The 14,874-nt window shown below is 33.7% G+C and overlaps 1 protein-coding gene across 8 annotated transcripts in view; it reads right to left on the minus strand.

Moving 5' to 3' along the window:
- Positions 1 to 14,874, minus strand: part of DMD (dystrophin) — a 2,122,179-nt gene that overhangs the window by 1,301,145 nt on the left and 806,160 nt on the right. For all 8 annotated transcript variants that reach the window (XM_074323910.2, XM_074323908.2, XM_074323912.2 and 5 more), the window contains exons 23-25: positions 12,988 to 13,200; positions 9,602 to 9,715; positions 8,457 to 8,612 (exon numbers count right to left, since the gene is read on the minus strand). In XM_074323910.2, coding sequence (XP_074180011.2) covers positions 8,457 to 8,612; positions 9,602 to 9,715; positions 12,988 to 13,200 — 483 coding nt within the window. The remainder of the gene's footprint in view (positions 1 to 8,456; positions 8,613 to 9,601; positions 9,716 to 12,987; positions 13,201 to 14,874) is intronic.

Here is a 14,874-nt window from a genome sequence, read left to right on the forward strand (position 1 = left end):
GCATGATATTCTGTACTGAATACATCTGTACTAAAGTGGAAGTTGTTCTGTACATAATTTTAAGTTAAAAAACAGGTTGCTAAGCAGTATTGTGGTAACAGGAGATTTGTGCTTTAAAGCCTCTCTGAAATACCAACTCTTAACAGTAGAAATTTATTCCTTACTAACCAGAAGAGCAAAACTTAAAACATGTACAGAAAATCAGGTGTGCTAATGGCTTGTTGCACAGTACCCTGTTATACCACACTGAGAGAAAAGATCAATTTAGTATTAGAATGACTATAGATAGTGCTTGTCTTTTATTGTAAAAAGTAACTCTAATAAATGATGTTATTTTTCTCTCTGGGATTACATGAAGTTCTATTTTTTTAAGTAAGAGTTGGAATTGAGAAGTCTTAATACCATGTGTCCCCGAAAATAAGACTTAGCCGGACCATCAGCTCTAATGCATCTTTTGGAGCAAAAATTAATATAAGACCCAGTCTTATTTTACTATAATATAAGACTGGGTCTTATATAATATAGTATAATATAGTATAATATAATATAATATAATATAATATAATATAATATAATATAATATAATATAATATAATATAATATAATAATACAATACAATACCGGGTCTCATATTAATTTTTGTTCCAAAAGATGCATTAGAGCTGACTGTCCGGGAAGGTCATATTTTGGGGGAAACACGGTATGTAATGCATAGTTTTAGTATAATGAAGTTTTAATGGTATTTTACCAAATATATGCAGAACCATCATCATATTAATTTTTCTTATACTTTACTACCATCTTAAACTAATTTAGTTAAATTAAAACTATTTTAAGTTCTTTAGTCTCCAAGGTGAAGGTAGTACCTGATCTACTGAAATGTAAATAAGTGTTTCATTCTGACACAACTACTAGAACATTATGCCCAACAATTATACTAATTAAGGTATAAAGATTATTTTGCATAGTCAATGAGCCTATAATAAGCACAAGTAAACATGCTGTTAAATTTCTACTTAGATGCTCTGCTATAATCTTTGGAGGCAATTGAAAAAGCGACAATAATATCAGAGTGACTAATGGAACTTAGCCAAAACTTGCAGTAAAAAAATGTTGCATGCTATAAAATAAAAGGAGAAGAAAGGGGTTTAGGGAAGATTTTTCTTAAAGGAAGAAAGGCAGGAAATTATTCTGAGGTGACAGTATGAGTATATTGGAAAGAATATCAGCTTTGGAATCAGGAGTATTTGGACGCAATCATTAGCTAGCTAAGTGAACCTGGACACATCACTTCACTTCTCTTTATTTCAGCTTCATAACTAACCTAGCAGTTGGACCAGATGGTTTCCAAGAACTTTTCTAAATGTAACATTCCACAGCTCTATGACTGATCAGAGAGAAAGATGTATTTTTTGTGGTTTCATATCAAGAAGGATTTTTGTCAAAAGTTAGGGTTAAAATGACAATCTTACCCTACCTTAATCACATCAAGTGATGCCAAAATTCTAGCCCTAAATTGCCCAATCTCCCCTCATACTATCAGCAGATTGCACTGCTTTAACCCTGTAGATAAAATAGAAAGTCCCTCATGCTTCCTGTTCCAGAATATGTAAAACTGACATTCAGCAGTGCCCCTCCCCACTCCATTTTGTTCACCTCCAGCTTTATTGAGATATAACTGACATATTACATTGTGTAAGTTGAAGGTATACAATGCGATGTTTTGATACTCGTATGTATTGTGAAATGACTGCCAGGACAGAACTAGCTAACATCTCCATCACCCTCACATAATTACCATTTTCCTTTTTGTGGTGAGAATATTTAAGATCTACTCTTGTAGCAATTTTCAAGTATACAACACAGTATTTTCAACTATAGTCATCATGCTGTAAATTAGATCCCAAGAATGTACTCATTGTATAACTGGCAGTTTGTACCATTTGACTTACATCTCTCCATCTTCCCCACCTACCAAGCCCTGACGACCACCATTCTACTGTGTTTCTGAGTTCAGCTTTTTTGGATTTCACATATAAGAGAGGTCATACAGTATTTGTTTTCCTCTGTCTTGCTTATCTCACTTACATATCATAATGCCCTGAAGGTCCATCCATGTTGTTGCAAATAGCAGAATTTCCTTCATTCTCATGGCTGAATAATACTCAGAGTGTGTGTGTGTGTGTGTGTGTGTGTGTGTGTGTGTGTGTGTATCCTGTATTCATACTTTGAGGGATACTTAGGTTCTTTCTATATCTTGCCTATTGTGAATAATGCTGCAATGAACATGGGAGTACAGATTTATCTTTGGAAATATACTCAGAATGGGATTGCTGGATCATAAGGTAGTTCTATTTTTAATTTTTTGAGGATCCACCATAGTGTTTTCTGTAGTGTCTGCACCAATCTCCAATCCCACCAATAGTGCACGAGGGTTCACCCACCTTTTTCCTTGCCAGTATTTTTTTCCTACCTGGACAACTGCAATTCCTACAGGCTTCTACTCTCACCCCTTCAGTCTATTCTTCAGATAACAGCAAACTTCTAAACGATCACTTGATATGCTGCCACTTTTGTGCCTAAAAGTCTAATAGCTTCCCAATGTACCTGACAAACATACTGAAACCTCACGTTGACTTAAAAGACAGCTCATGATTCTTATTTTCCACCTGTTTCCTCCTGACTCACATCTGCTCATCCTTCTTCTGCCTCAGGAGTTTCTCCCACTTCATTCATTCTCTATCCACAATTTCCCTAGTTCACATATCAAAGTATCAGGTTCTCCTCACTAACTAGGCATCAGTGTGTTTTTCTAATTTATTAGGGTGACAATTGTTAGTAAAATTACATAGATTTCAGGTGTACAATTCTGTATTACATCATCTATAAATCCCATTGTGTGTTCACCACCCAGAGTCAGTTCTCCTTCCATCACTATATATCTGATCCCGCTTACCCTCATCTCCTACCCCCCACCCCCCACCCCCCTTACCCCCTGGCAACCACTAAACTATTGTCTGTGTCTATGAGTTTCTGTTTCTCATTTGTTTGTCTTGTTCTTTTGTTGTTTTTGGTTTATATACCACATATCAGTGAAATCACATGGTTCTCTGCTTTTTCTGTCTGACTTATTTCGCTTAGCATTATAATCTCAAGATCCATCCATGTTGTCACAAATGTTCCTATATCATCTTTTCTTACCGCCGAATAGTATTCCATTGTGTATATATACCACAACTTCTTTATCCATTCATCTATCGAGGACATTTTGCTTGTTTCCACGTCTTGGCCACCATAAACAAAGCTGCAATGAACATCGGAGCACACGTGTCTTTATGTATACATGTTTTCAGATTTTTTTGGTAGATACCCAGGAGAGGGATTGCTGGGTCATGTGGTAATTCTGTTCGTAACTTTTTGAGGAACCTCCACACTGCCTTCCATAGCGGCTGCACCAGTCTGCATTCCCACCAACAGTGTATGAGGGTTCCTCTTTCTCCACAGCCTCTCCAACACTTGTTACTATTTGTCTTGTTGATGATAGCCATTCTGACTGGGGTGAGGTGATATCTCATTGTGGTTTTTATTTGCATTTCTCTGATGATTAGTGAGGTTGACCTTTTTTTCACGTCTATTTGCCATTTGTATGTCTTTTTTGGAGAAATGTCTCTTCAGGTCCTCTGTCCATTTTTCAATTGGGTTGTTTGTTATTTTGTTGTTGAGTTGCATGAGTTCCTTGTATATTTTGGATATTAGCCCCTTATCAGAGGCCCTGTTTGCAAAAATCTTCTCCCATTCAGTTGGTGGCCTCTTTATTTTGTCGATGGTTTCTTTTGCTGTGCAGAAGCTTTTAAGTTTCATATAGTCCCACTCGTTTATTTTAGCTTTTATTTCCATTGCCTTTGGAGTCAAATTCATAAAATGCTCTTTGAACCCAAGGTCCATAAGTTTAGTACCTATGTTTTCTTCTATGCAGTTTATTGTGTCAGGTCTTATGCTTAAGTCTTTGATCCATTTTGAATTAACTTTGGTACATGGTGACAGATGGCAGTCCAGTTTCATTCTTTTGCACGTGGCTATCCAATTCTCCCAGCACCATTTATTGAAGACGCTGTCTTTGCTCCATTGTATGTTTTTAGCTTCTTTGTCAAAAATTATCCGTCCATGTTTACGTGGTTTTATTTCTGGGTTCTCAATTCTATTCCATTGGTCTATGTGTCTGTTTTCCTGCCAATACCATGCTGTTTTGATTATTGTAGCCCTGTAGTACAAGCCAAAGTCAGGAAGTGTGATACCTCTAGTATTGTTCTTTTTTCTTAAGATTGCTTTGGCTATTCGGGGTCTTTTATGGTTCCAAACAAATTTGATGATTTTTTGTTCTATTTCTTTAAAAAATGCCATTGGGATTTTGATGGGGATTGCATTAAATCTGTATATTGCTTTGGGTAATATGGCCTTTTTAACTATGTTGATTCTTCCAATCCATGAGCACGAAATGTCTTTCCATTTCTTTGTGTCTTCTTCAATTTCTTTCAAAAATGTCTTATAGTTTTCAGCATATAGGTCCTTCATATCCTTGGTTAAGTTTATTCCTAGGTATTTTACTATTTTTGCTGCAATTGCAAAAGGAATTGTTTTTTGTATTTCTTTTTCTGAGATTTCATTGTTAGTATATAGGAAGGCAATGGACTTTTGTACGTTGATTTTGTAGCCAGCAACTTTACTGTATTCATTGATTGTTTCTAATAGCTTTTTGGTGGAGTCTTTAGGGTTTTCTACATATAGCATCATGTCATCTGCAAAGAGTGATAATTTAACTTCTTCATTCCCAATTTGGATGCCTTTTATTTCTTTCTCTTGCCTGATTGCTTTGGCAAGGACTTCCAACACTATGTTGAAAAGCAGAGGTGATAGGGGACAGCCCTGTCATGTTCATGAACGTAGAGCAAAGGGCTTCAGTTTTTCACCATTAATTATGAGATTAGCTGAGGGGTTGTCATATATGGCCTTTATTATGTTAAGGTATTTTCCTTCTATACCTATTTTATTAAGTGTTTTAATCATAAATGGATGTTGTATCTTGTCAAATGCTTTTTCTGCATCAATTGATATAATCATATGATTTTTGTCCTTTATTTTGTTTATGTGATGTAGCACATTGATGGATTTGAGGATGTTGAACCATCCTTGTAGGCATCAGCTTTTAATCTACCTCTTCAGAAAAGACTTTTCTGACTAACTAGTAAAAGGCAGGTTTCTCGCTTGTTATTCTCATTCAGAGCATTCTGATGGCTCATGTCAGAGCATTTATCAACATTAAAATTATGCATTTGTGTGATACCATGTTAATTCCTTTGCTCTTCACCTTCTCTACTAAACTACAGCCTCTGTGAAAATAGATACTACTTTATATCTGGTGCAAAATGGTTGGTAATTATATGTGTAAATAAACATTCTAGTAAGTAAACGTTAAAAATGTTTCCTTAAAAAATTATGTATTTACATGTATATGATTAATTTCTTTAATAAATATATAACATAATAATGTAAAGGTATAATTATAAAACCCCTTCTTTCCCACTCTTCCTTCCTTCTTTTAAGTATCATTCATTAATATGTGGGTTACTTTCATAATGATTATCCTTTATTTAAAAATAGCTAGAACCTTGATATTTTCAATTTGAATATATAACTTTTAGAATTTAAAACAATCTCAACCATTTTATACCTACAAATTCCGATCAATATGTCTTCAAGTATATCAGGCATTTGGATAATTCTGTCCCTGATTATTTGTGTTTTTCTACTCTTAACATCTAAAAACAAATACAGAATTATCTTTAACCCATGAAAGAATATCACACCCTTGTTTTGTGTGTAGACACATCTATACAGCATAGATGCACATTTCATTTCCATTCTTTCTGAAGCCCTGAATTGGTCCCAATACCCATGCTTGGCTTTTCTGCTTCTAAAGCACTGTTTTCTTTCTCTTCGTGACTTTGTGATTTCTTCCTTTCAAAACCTAGGTCATGTAAGAGGGAAGGGAGATCGTAGAAGAGGGTAAAGCGGGTCAAATATATGTTGATGGATGAAGAACTGACTCTGGGTGGTGAGCACACAATATGATATATGGATGATATGTACTATAGATATGTACACTTGAAACCTATGTAATTTTACTATCCACTGTCACGCCAATAAATTTAATTAAAAAAAGAAGTGTCAGGATTCCTGGCTTATGCTAAATGATTGTATCAATATTGTTTCCCAGAAATTTTAGAAGTAATTATCCTTATGTTAACTTCCTCTGCAACAAATTCAGCATGAACAAGGAATTTTCACTGTAACTGGACTCCCACTTTCACAGAAATCGCTGAATAATAAAGAACCATTGATTTAGTTAAAAAAAAAAAAAAAAAGAAGAAACTTAGGTCATGTGGAGATAATGTCAAAGCATGGACAGTGTGATATTCCAAGGAGAACCAGAGAGACATAAAATATTCTAGGCTGAGATGAGAGTGTGGCCAGTATCTATGGAATTTTGTTATGCAGCTGACTAATGTGTTCACAATACTTGTCTTGAACAACAAATTCTTGGTACATTTTGTTGCAGGCATAAAGTCCTAAGCAAGGACATTTTAAGAATATAGAGATGCTTTTACAAATACACTTCTCTAACATGTGAAAAAACTGGACATTTCAGTAATACTATTGATTTTGTACTTTTTTTGCTCTGGTTTTCTCCCTTGCTATAAATAAATTGGTTTGTTCTTTGTATTAATCCATTAAAAATATTCAACAAATACCTTTCGTACTGGCCTTCCAGGAAAACATCAGTGGTATAATCTATTATCTAACTAACTAATATATATATATATATATATATATATATATATATATATATATATATATATATATTTATTTTTTTTTTTATTTTTTTTTTTTTCCCCCTGAACATCCCTTCTAGAACTGGGTTACTCCAAGAGAAGAATGCACGCTAGCTGACCCAGGGCTATCTCATCTCTGAGTTAATAGAACTGTTGAGCATTTGTCAGCGGTGGTATTAGCTGGGTGACTTGACTTGACTTTTATTTTTCTAAATTCTTGTCTTTTTCAAATTTAGTTTCTGCCTTTTAGCCTGATTCCTTTGCAACTTTGAAAGGTTACTTAGAAATAACAAAAGACTAACTGCCTCAAATACACATAAAATGAAACCTCTCATTAATTTCAAAAAAGGTATTGGTGTGTTGAACAGTAATAACTGTTTTGGGTCAAAATTTCATCTTTTTAATAGTAAGTATTAGATATGCACTACTTGTGTATATAATATTTACTTTTCCATAATTTAACCTTGAAATTGAAAATAAATAGTTGTATTATAAAACACTCTGCTGTATAAAAATGAGGAGCTCAGATGTGTGTACAGCTACTTTGTGTTTTTTTTCACTGAGCTGTTCTTAACTATTTCCCAATTTTAATTCATTTATTGAAATAAATGAAGTAGCCAAACTTGCGAATCTTAAACAATCAGAAGTAAAAGTTATTTATATTTGTGCATACATATATACCGTATTTTGCTATGTAAAGGTATAATGTGCATTTTTTTGCCCAAATTTGTGAGGGAAAAATAAGAATGTGTATTATACATGGGTAGTACTAATTCCACATCTGTATAAATGTTTTCAATTCTTTTATTTATGCTGGTGAGTTAAAAGTGTAACTCTAGAAATCAATAATGATATCCACATGCAAAATAATAACGCTGGAATACGATAATCAGTTTTGTTGAACTTACGATGAACTTGCAATGTCGAAGAGTTCTTGGCTTTCTATGATGTGTAAGTATCGTAAATTTGTTACCAGTACATAAAATTTCTTGTAACTTGTATCTGTTCTTGTGTTTTATTATTTTTTTGTTACATAAAATTTATTGTACCATAATATGTTTAAAAATAAATGCTAAAATTCCTTTATAATACAAACAACAAGTACTTAAAAGTAAACAAACAAAAATTTGAATTAAAAAATTAAAGCAAAACATTTTTGTCCTGAAAGTTTGGGCCAACAACGTGGGTACACATTTTACATGTGTATTACACCGACAAAAGACAGTATTATTCATTTTATTTCTGTACCAAGTATACAAGTGTAAAGTATATTTTGTTAATCCAATTATTATTATTAAGTTATATACTGGAGAAACCATTCAATCTAAATAATGCCCAATATGACAGTTATATTCAAGAAGGTCATTTTAGGACCCCAATGAGTACATATGAAAATATCTGCTATGATGATATTTGACATGCTAGACAAAGAATGGTTGAATTCACCATCCTTTAAAGCTTCAACCTAGTCAGAGACTACACTTTTTATAAGGACAATGATGAAGGGAGACATTAAGAAATCTTAATTTAATAGAGGCAATCCACGGTGAAAGAGACTGTACGTACCTGTCGGCACATGTGATCCCACTCAGTGTTAAGTTCTCTGAGTTCTGTCTCAAATCTGGAAGCAAACTCTGGCTCCGCTTCATTCTTTATCTTCTCCCCACCTTCATTGACACTATTTAGACTGGGCTGAATTGTCTGGATATCATTGACTAAAAGCTAAGGAAATAATAAATTTAAGCTCGCTGGAAACAATTACATCAACATATTAGAAATGCAACACAGGCAACATAAAATTAGGAATCATAACATGGCACATGAATTTTGTCTTTTTAAAATCTGAAATACACACACACACACACGGCTTAGATATAAGCCATGCAAAAAATGTTCAGTGGTTTTTATGGCATGAATGAAGTATGGAATTACCTGTATTCTACTTAGATTAGATACAAAAGAAAATAAATTTACTATTTCATGTTAGAAAAATGTGTGAAAATAATGCGTTTCTTATACATCATTGTTTTGGGAAGGATTCTGGTTTTCAAACACAGGCTATTGCTGCAATCGGTTATAATATGATAGGTGTGAATGTTATGTATAAGGTGGATTTCATTTTTCTGCTTGTATTTATAAAGGAAATTATTTAAAGAGTTAGATTATTTTCTTCCCATTGCATGACAATGGTATAATGAATATTATTTCAAAAATCCATAGCATATAATATTGTAGTACAGTTCAATATGCATGGAAAGAGCAACACAGAATGCCCAATAATCTGTAAGAAGATATAACAAAAGCTCAAATGATTATTTACCTTTAGAGTCAACTGCATCTTATACTAAAATAATCATGTATATTGAGGGTTGAGTAAAAGGCTATGTTTTTCTGTTTCTCATTTACTTAACCCAGTTTCTCAACCTTTACATTACTGGCATTTGGGACTGCACAGTCCCCTGTTGTGGGGGGCTGTCCCGTACATTGCAGGCTATTTAGAAGCATCCCTGGGCTCCACCCACTACAGGCCAGTGGAATCCACCCTACTCGAAGTTGTGACAAACAAAAATGATTCTAGAAACTGCTAAATGTCCCCTGGGGTTTGGGAGGGAATCACCCCTGTTTGAGAACCACTGATATAACCAAAAAAAAAAAAAAAAAAAGTTCTATATAAAAGTCTTCATGTGAAAGGTATCACATGCAGATCTTACCCTGCACTGCTTCAGCTGCTTTTTAAGGATTTCTAAATCCCCAAGGGCAGGCCATTCTTCCTTCAAGAAAACACCAACTTCAGCCATCCATTTCTTCAGGGTTTTTATGTGATTCTGGAATCAGAGACCCATTGTAAGGCATTGTTGGGGTGCTGATATCTCTAACCACGATTCATCACGGTAATATGTCTAAACACAAGCCCAGGAACAATTCCCATGTTTGAAGGATGTCTCTAAGTAGCTCTTGAGGAAAAGACTATTTTGACTGAGCCTGCATTTTTATGGTCTACTGTATAAGCACTGGTGTGTGAAGTCTGCTATTGTTAAAAATAAAAAATAACTACCAAATGTGGTTTTATGATGTTACTCTCGAGAACATTAAATCATATCCCCCTCTTGCGAAATTTTAAGTTACACAACAACTCATGATAATACTAACAATGTGCCTTTACAGTACATAAAACAAACTATGAACATTAAACTCAATGTCATGGTGTCTTTATAGCCTCCCTAAACCTGAACTTCCACAAATTGTTTGTTGCTGTTGACAGTTTAAATGGGCCTTCCAGTTGGGAACTTTCAGACGAAGATTTTGTCATCCTCAGAGAGAAAACTTTTGCTTTGAATTTCTTAGTTGCCTTATCAGGTTGAAGTAAAGATCAGGTGAAAAATGTCCTCTTTTATCATTTATAAATAGCCAAGTACCTCCCTTTATGCTTTCATATACTGCCCACTGCTTTTTTTGGCTACTTTTCAAATGTATGATTTCCGAACTTCTTTATTTTCCATATAATGCCACTATGCTGTTCAGATGTGCTATTTTCTCCTTTCTTAAATTTCTATTGAAGATATGTGATGCTCGGAAAGTTACCCCTTCAATCTGATTAATAAGAATTCTAAAAGCATTAGACTAAATCTAAGAACTCTCGATTTCACCATCACCCTTTTGCTGATATCTCTTAAGTTTGGTTTTATGCTTCTTTCATGTTACCGTTGTCCTAGTTCAGACATTATGTATGCATGTAGGTGTGCATATAAATGCACACATGTTTATATGTAGAAACATGTACATGTGTATGTTGTACGTTACAGAATGTTTTAGGACTGCCTCAGTCTTTTGGTTTGTACAAGGTAAGAAAAACAGAGTACCTCACTGAGATTTAAATCCAGAAGCTTGTTTTGTTTTTTTGATTATTAGTTCCAGGTGCACAAAACAATGTAATAGTTAGACATTTACACCCAATCTACTACCCCTCTGACATCATATATATATAGCTGTCACAACTCCATTTGCTCTATTCTCTATGCTGTACTCCGCATCCTGTGACTATACACACACACACACACACACACACACACACACACACACACACACACACATTAAATTACAGAAGCTTCTTGTTCCAATGTTTTTTCATCATGCATGATGCTTTCAAAGATTCTTAGCAACATTATTATTCACAAGAATTCACCACATAAGAGAGATATCGCTTATATCATTAAATATTTTAGACTTTAGAGTAGACTGTAACTGTTACTATTTTCAGCTTGGGTGATTATTAATATGTGGCACTATTCAAATCAATTAAGTCAGTAGAAGCCGGTCGTGGAAGGTGACGGGGTTAAGTTTATACACATAATTATAAGTTAAATATGCTCTGAAATGACATGACTATATTACATGGTAGATAACTTTTTTATTTATTCATAAGATAAATGATAGCTATATTTTAAAGGACATCCAGACTAAAGGTAAGATTAGTGTTGAACACTATCTGAGCTAAAAATACATTTAAATCTCATTGGTATTGGTGGAAAAAAATAATTTCAATGAAAATCTATGCAGATATTATCCTTAGTAATGTATTTACTAATATATCCCCTTGGGCAAGGGAAGAGAAAAAATAAACATATGGGATTACATCAAACTAAAAAGTTCTTTTCACAGCAAAGGAAACCATCAATAAAACAAAAAGGCATCCTACTGAATGGGAGAAGATATTTGTCAATGAGACATCTATTAAGGGGTTAATATCCAAAATTTATAAAAAACTCATACAACTCAACACCAAGAAAACTGACAACCCAATTAAAAAATGGGCAGAGGACATAAAGAGACATTTCTCTAAAGAGGACATATAGATGGCCCACAGACATGAAAAAATCTCCAACCTCACTATTCATTAGAGAAATGCAAATAAAAAACACAATGAGATATCACCTCACTCTGGTAAGAATGGCTCTCATCAACAAAAAAGTGCTGGAGAGGATGTGCAGAAAAGGGAGCCCTGGTGCACTGCTGGTGAGATTGCAGATTGGTGCAGCCACTAAGGAAATCAGTATGGAGGTTCCTCAAAAAACTGGAAATGGAACTACCTTATGACCCAGCAATTCCACTCTTAGGTATTGATCCAGAGAAATCCAAAATGCTAATTTGAAAAAATATACACACCCCTATGTTTATTGCAGTGCTATTCATAATTGTCAAGACTTGGAAACAACTGAAATGCCCATCGGTAAATAACTGGATTAAGAAACTGTGGTACATTTAGAAAATGGAGTATTACGCAGCCATAAAGAAGAATGAAATCTTACCATTTGCAATGATATGGATGGACCTAGAGAACATTATGTTAAGTGAAATAAGTCAGATGTAGAAAGACAAATACCATATGATCTCACTTATATGTAGAATCTAAAGAACAGAATAAATGAGCAAACTAATTAGAAACAGTCTCAGAGATATACAGAAAAAACTGAGGGTTGCTAGATGGGAGGGGGTGGGGATGAGGGAGAAGATGAGGGGATTAGAAAGTACAAATTGGTATTCACAACATTGCCACAGGGATACAAAAGACAGTTTGTGGAGTATAAACAATTAATGTTGTGAAGATTTGGTGGAGTATCCGATGGACACTTGTCTTATTAGGGAGACCACTTCACGGACGGTGTAGATGCCTGACCACTGCGCTGTACATCTGAAGCTGAAGCTGAATAATACTGCATGTCAACTATAATTTTATTTATATATATATATATAGTCACAGCATGTGGCATACAGCATATGGAATGGAGTCAATGGAACTGCAACAGCTATATATGATACCTGAGGGGTAGTAGATTGGGGGAGGGGGTTATGACTTTGTGAGGGGTGTAAATGTCTGTTACATTGTTTTGTACACCTGAAACTAATTTTAAAAAAAAAGGAAGAAAGAAAATCTAAGAAGTGGAACTCCTAATTACTGTTTCCTTTAAAAAAAAATTGAAAGATTTATCACTGACTTTGAACAACTACAGAAGTTAACTTACCTTAAATTTTATAACGCATTATTAGGGGAGAAAAAAGTTAAAAAAGAATGTATATAAAAGGTAAAATCTTGAATTACCTGAATTTTTCGGAGTTTAGCCATTTGCTCCTCTAGCTTTTGGCAACGTTCGACCAGCTGGGAGGAGAGCTTCTTCCAGCGGCCCTCAATCTCTTCAAATTCTGATTGGTATTTCCGGCTAACGTCAGAGGGCGCTTTCTGTGACATCTCTTTCACAGTGGTGCTGAGATAGTTTACGCCACTTTGCTGCTCTTGCAGAGAACTTTGTAAAGCCTCCAAAATGAAAACAGAAAGTACATGTATACTAACTGATGAATAATAATAGGTTTCATTGTGCAGGAGCAGTGACAAACTTCTTCAGTTAAATGAAATGAACTTGAAAGCTAGGTGATTCAACTATCTATAACAATAGATGATGTAATACTAGTTATAAAATAACTAGTGCTAATTGAAATTCTACTTTTTATCATGAGAGTAATTTTCGCAGCATTTAGTAATGTTATTTTAAAATCTATGCCTACTTTTATGAACAATGTGAAATATATCCAAAACTGTATCTTATAGCAACCGTTTTAACACAACTAATTTGATTCTATCATGTCTGTATATTACTAACTACATTTGTAATACAGTTAATTATACTGAGCCTTTAGGAAGACAACTTCTAACCTCCCTAGTTAAAAATATAACTAAATCATATTGATATATGGAAAAACAAAACTGAGAATAAGTTACCAGCTGGATGGTCTACTAATACCAGGTTAACTAAAGTATCAGTATTTTTCAAAAGACATTGGTATATTTTCTAGTATTATAGTGAAATTCTAGGGTAATTTTCGGAGGAATTTAAAATACTACAAAATATGCCAATGTCTTTAAAAAAAAAAAAAAAAAATATATATATATATATATATATATATATATATATATATATATATATATGCATGCCAGGGGTACCAAAAAATATATACACATGATTTGTATTCATCTTTTGTTACCGGTATATACTGAGTATTACAATTTTAATACAGTTTTTTTTCCTTTCTTAAAATGTATACACATTTTTTTGGACTCTGTGTGTGTGTGTGTGTGTGTGTGTGTGTGTGTGTGTGTGTGTATGTGAGTATGTGTATATACACATACACCTATGCAATCCCTTTTAATAGGATGCCTATCTTTAGGTTTCCCCTCCTCAATATTCATTTAAATTTCACTTTCTGGTTATAAAGTAATAAAGGTTCAAGATAAAAAATGGAAAAATACACATTATATACAACTATTATGATTTTGTATAAACTTCCAGTTTTCTCTATGTGTAACTAAATACTGAATATCTGATCTTATGATGTGCACACATACACATTCATTCCTACTTTTATAATGTGATCTATAACATACCCAAAATATGTCAAACAAATAACTTTTATGGTTCCATAATACCTTATGCATATTTTATGGTATTTTAATTTTTACTTTGTTTTATTTTACTTTATTAAACTGTTACCGTTGTTTGATTATTTAGACAATACGTATATAGCATGCATATAACTATATTTTGAGCAGGGCATTTAACCATGTCCCATTATTAGCTCTAAAAATTAATTTTGAAATTTCTACTTCTGTAAATTATGTTTAAAATCTATCTGCCTCAATCTACCTATATCTTTGAGTACATTCTGATTATTCCCATAAGACAGAGACTTCATGGAAATAATATTCACATACACAATTAAATGAATTATTTTGCAAGTTATTAAGAGGTATTGAAAAGTTTTCCTCAGCAAAATGTACATTCATTTACATCTCCACCAGTTAGTGATAATATAGCTTATTGCTGCCAGGTCTGCACTGATTATCTCTTTTGGGTTTGTTGGGGTTTCTTTCTTTTGTAATTTACTATGTGAAAAATGATATCTCACTTTGTAAATCTGTACTTCTTCTTTTATG

The sequence above is a fragment of the Rhinolophus sinicus genome, chromosome 18 (genome assembly GCF_057876585.1).
Source record: "Rhinolophus sinicus isolate RSI-liver-muscle chromosome 18, RSI-T2T, whole genome shotgun sequence".
Lineage (NCBI taxonomy): Eukaryota > Metazoa > Chordata > Mammalia > Chiroptera > Rhinolophidae > Rhinolophus > Rhinolophus sinicus.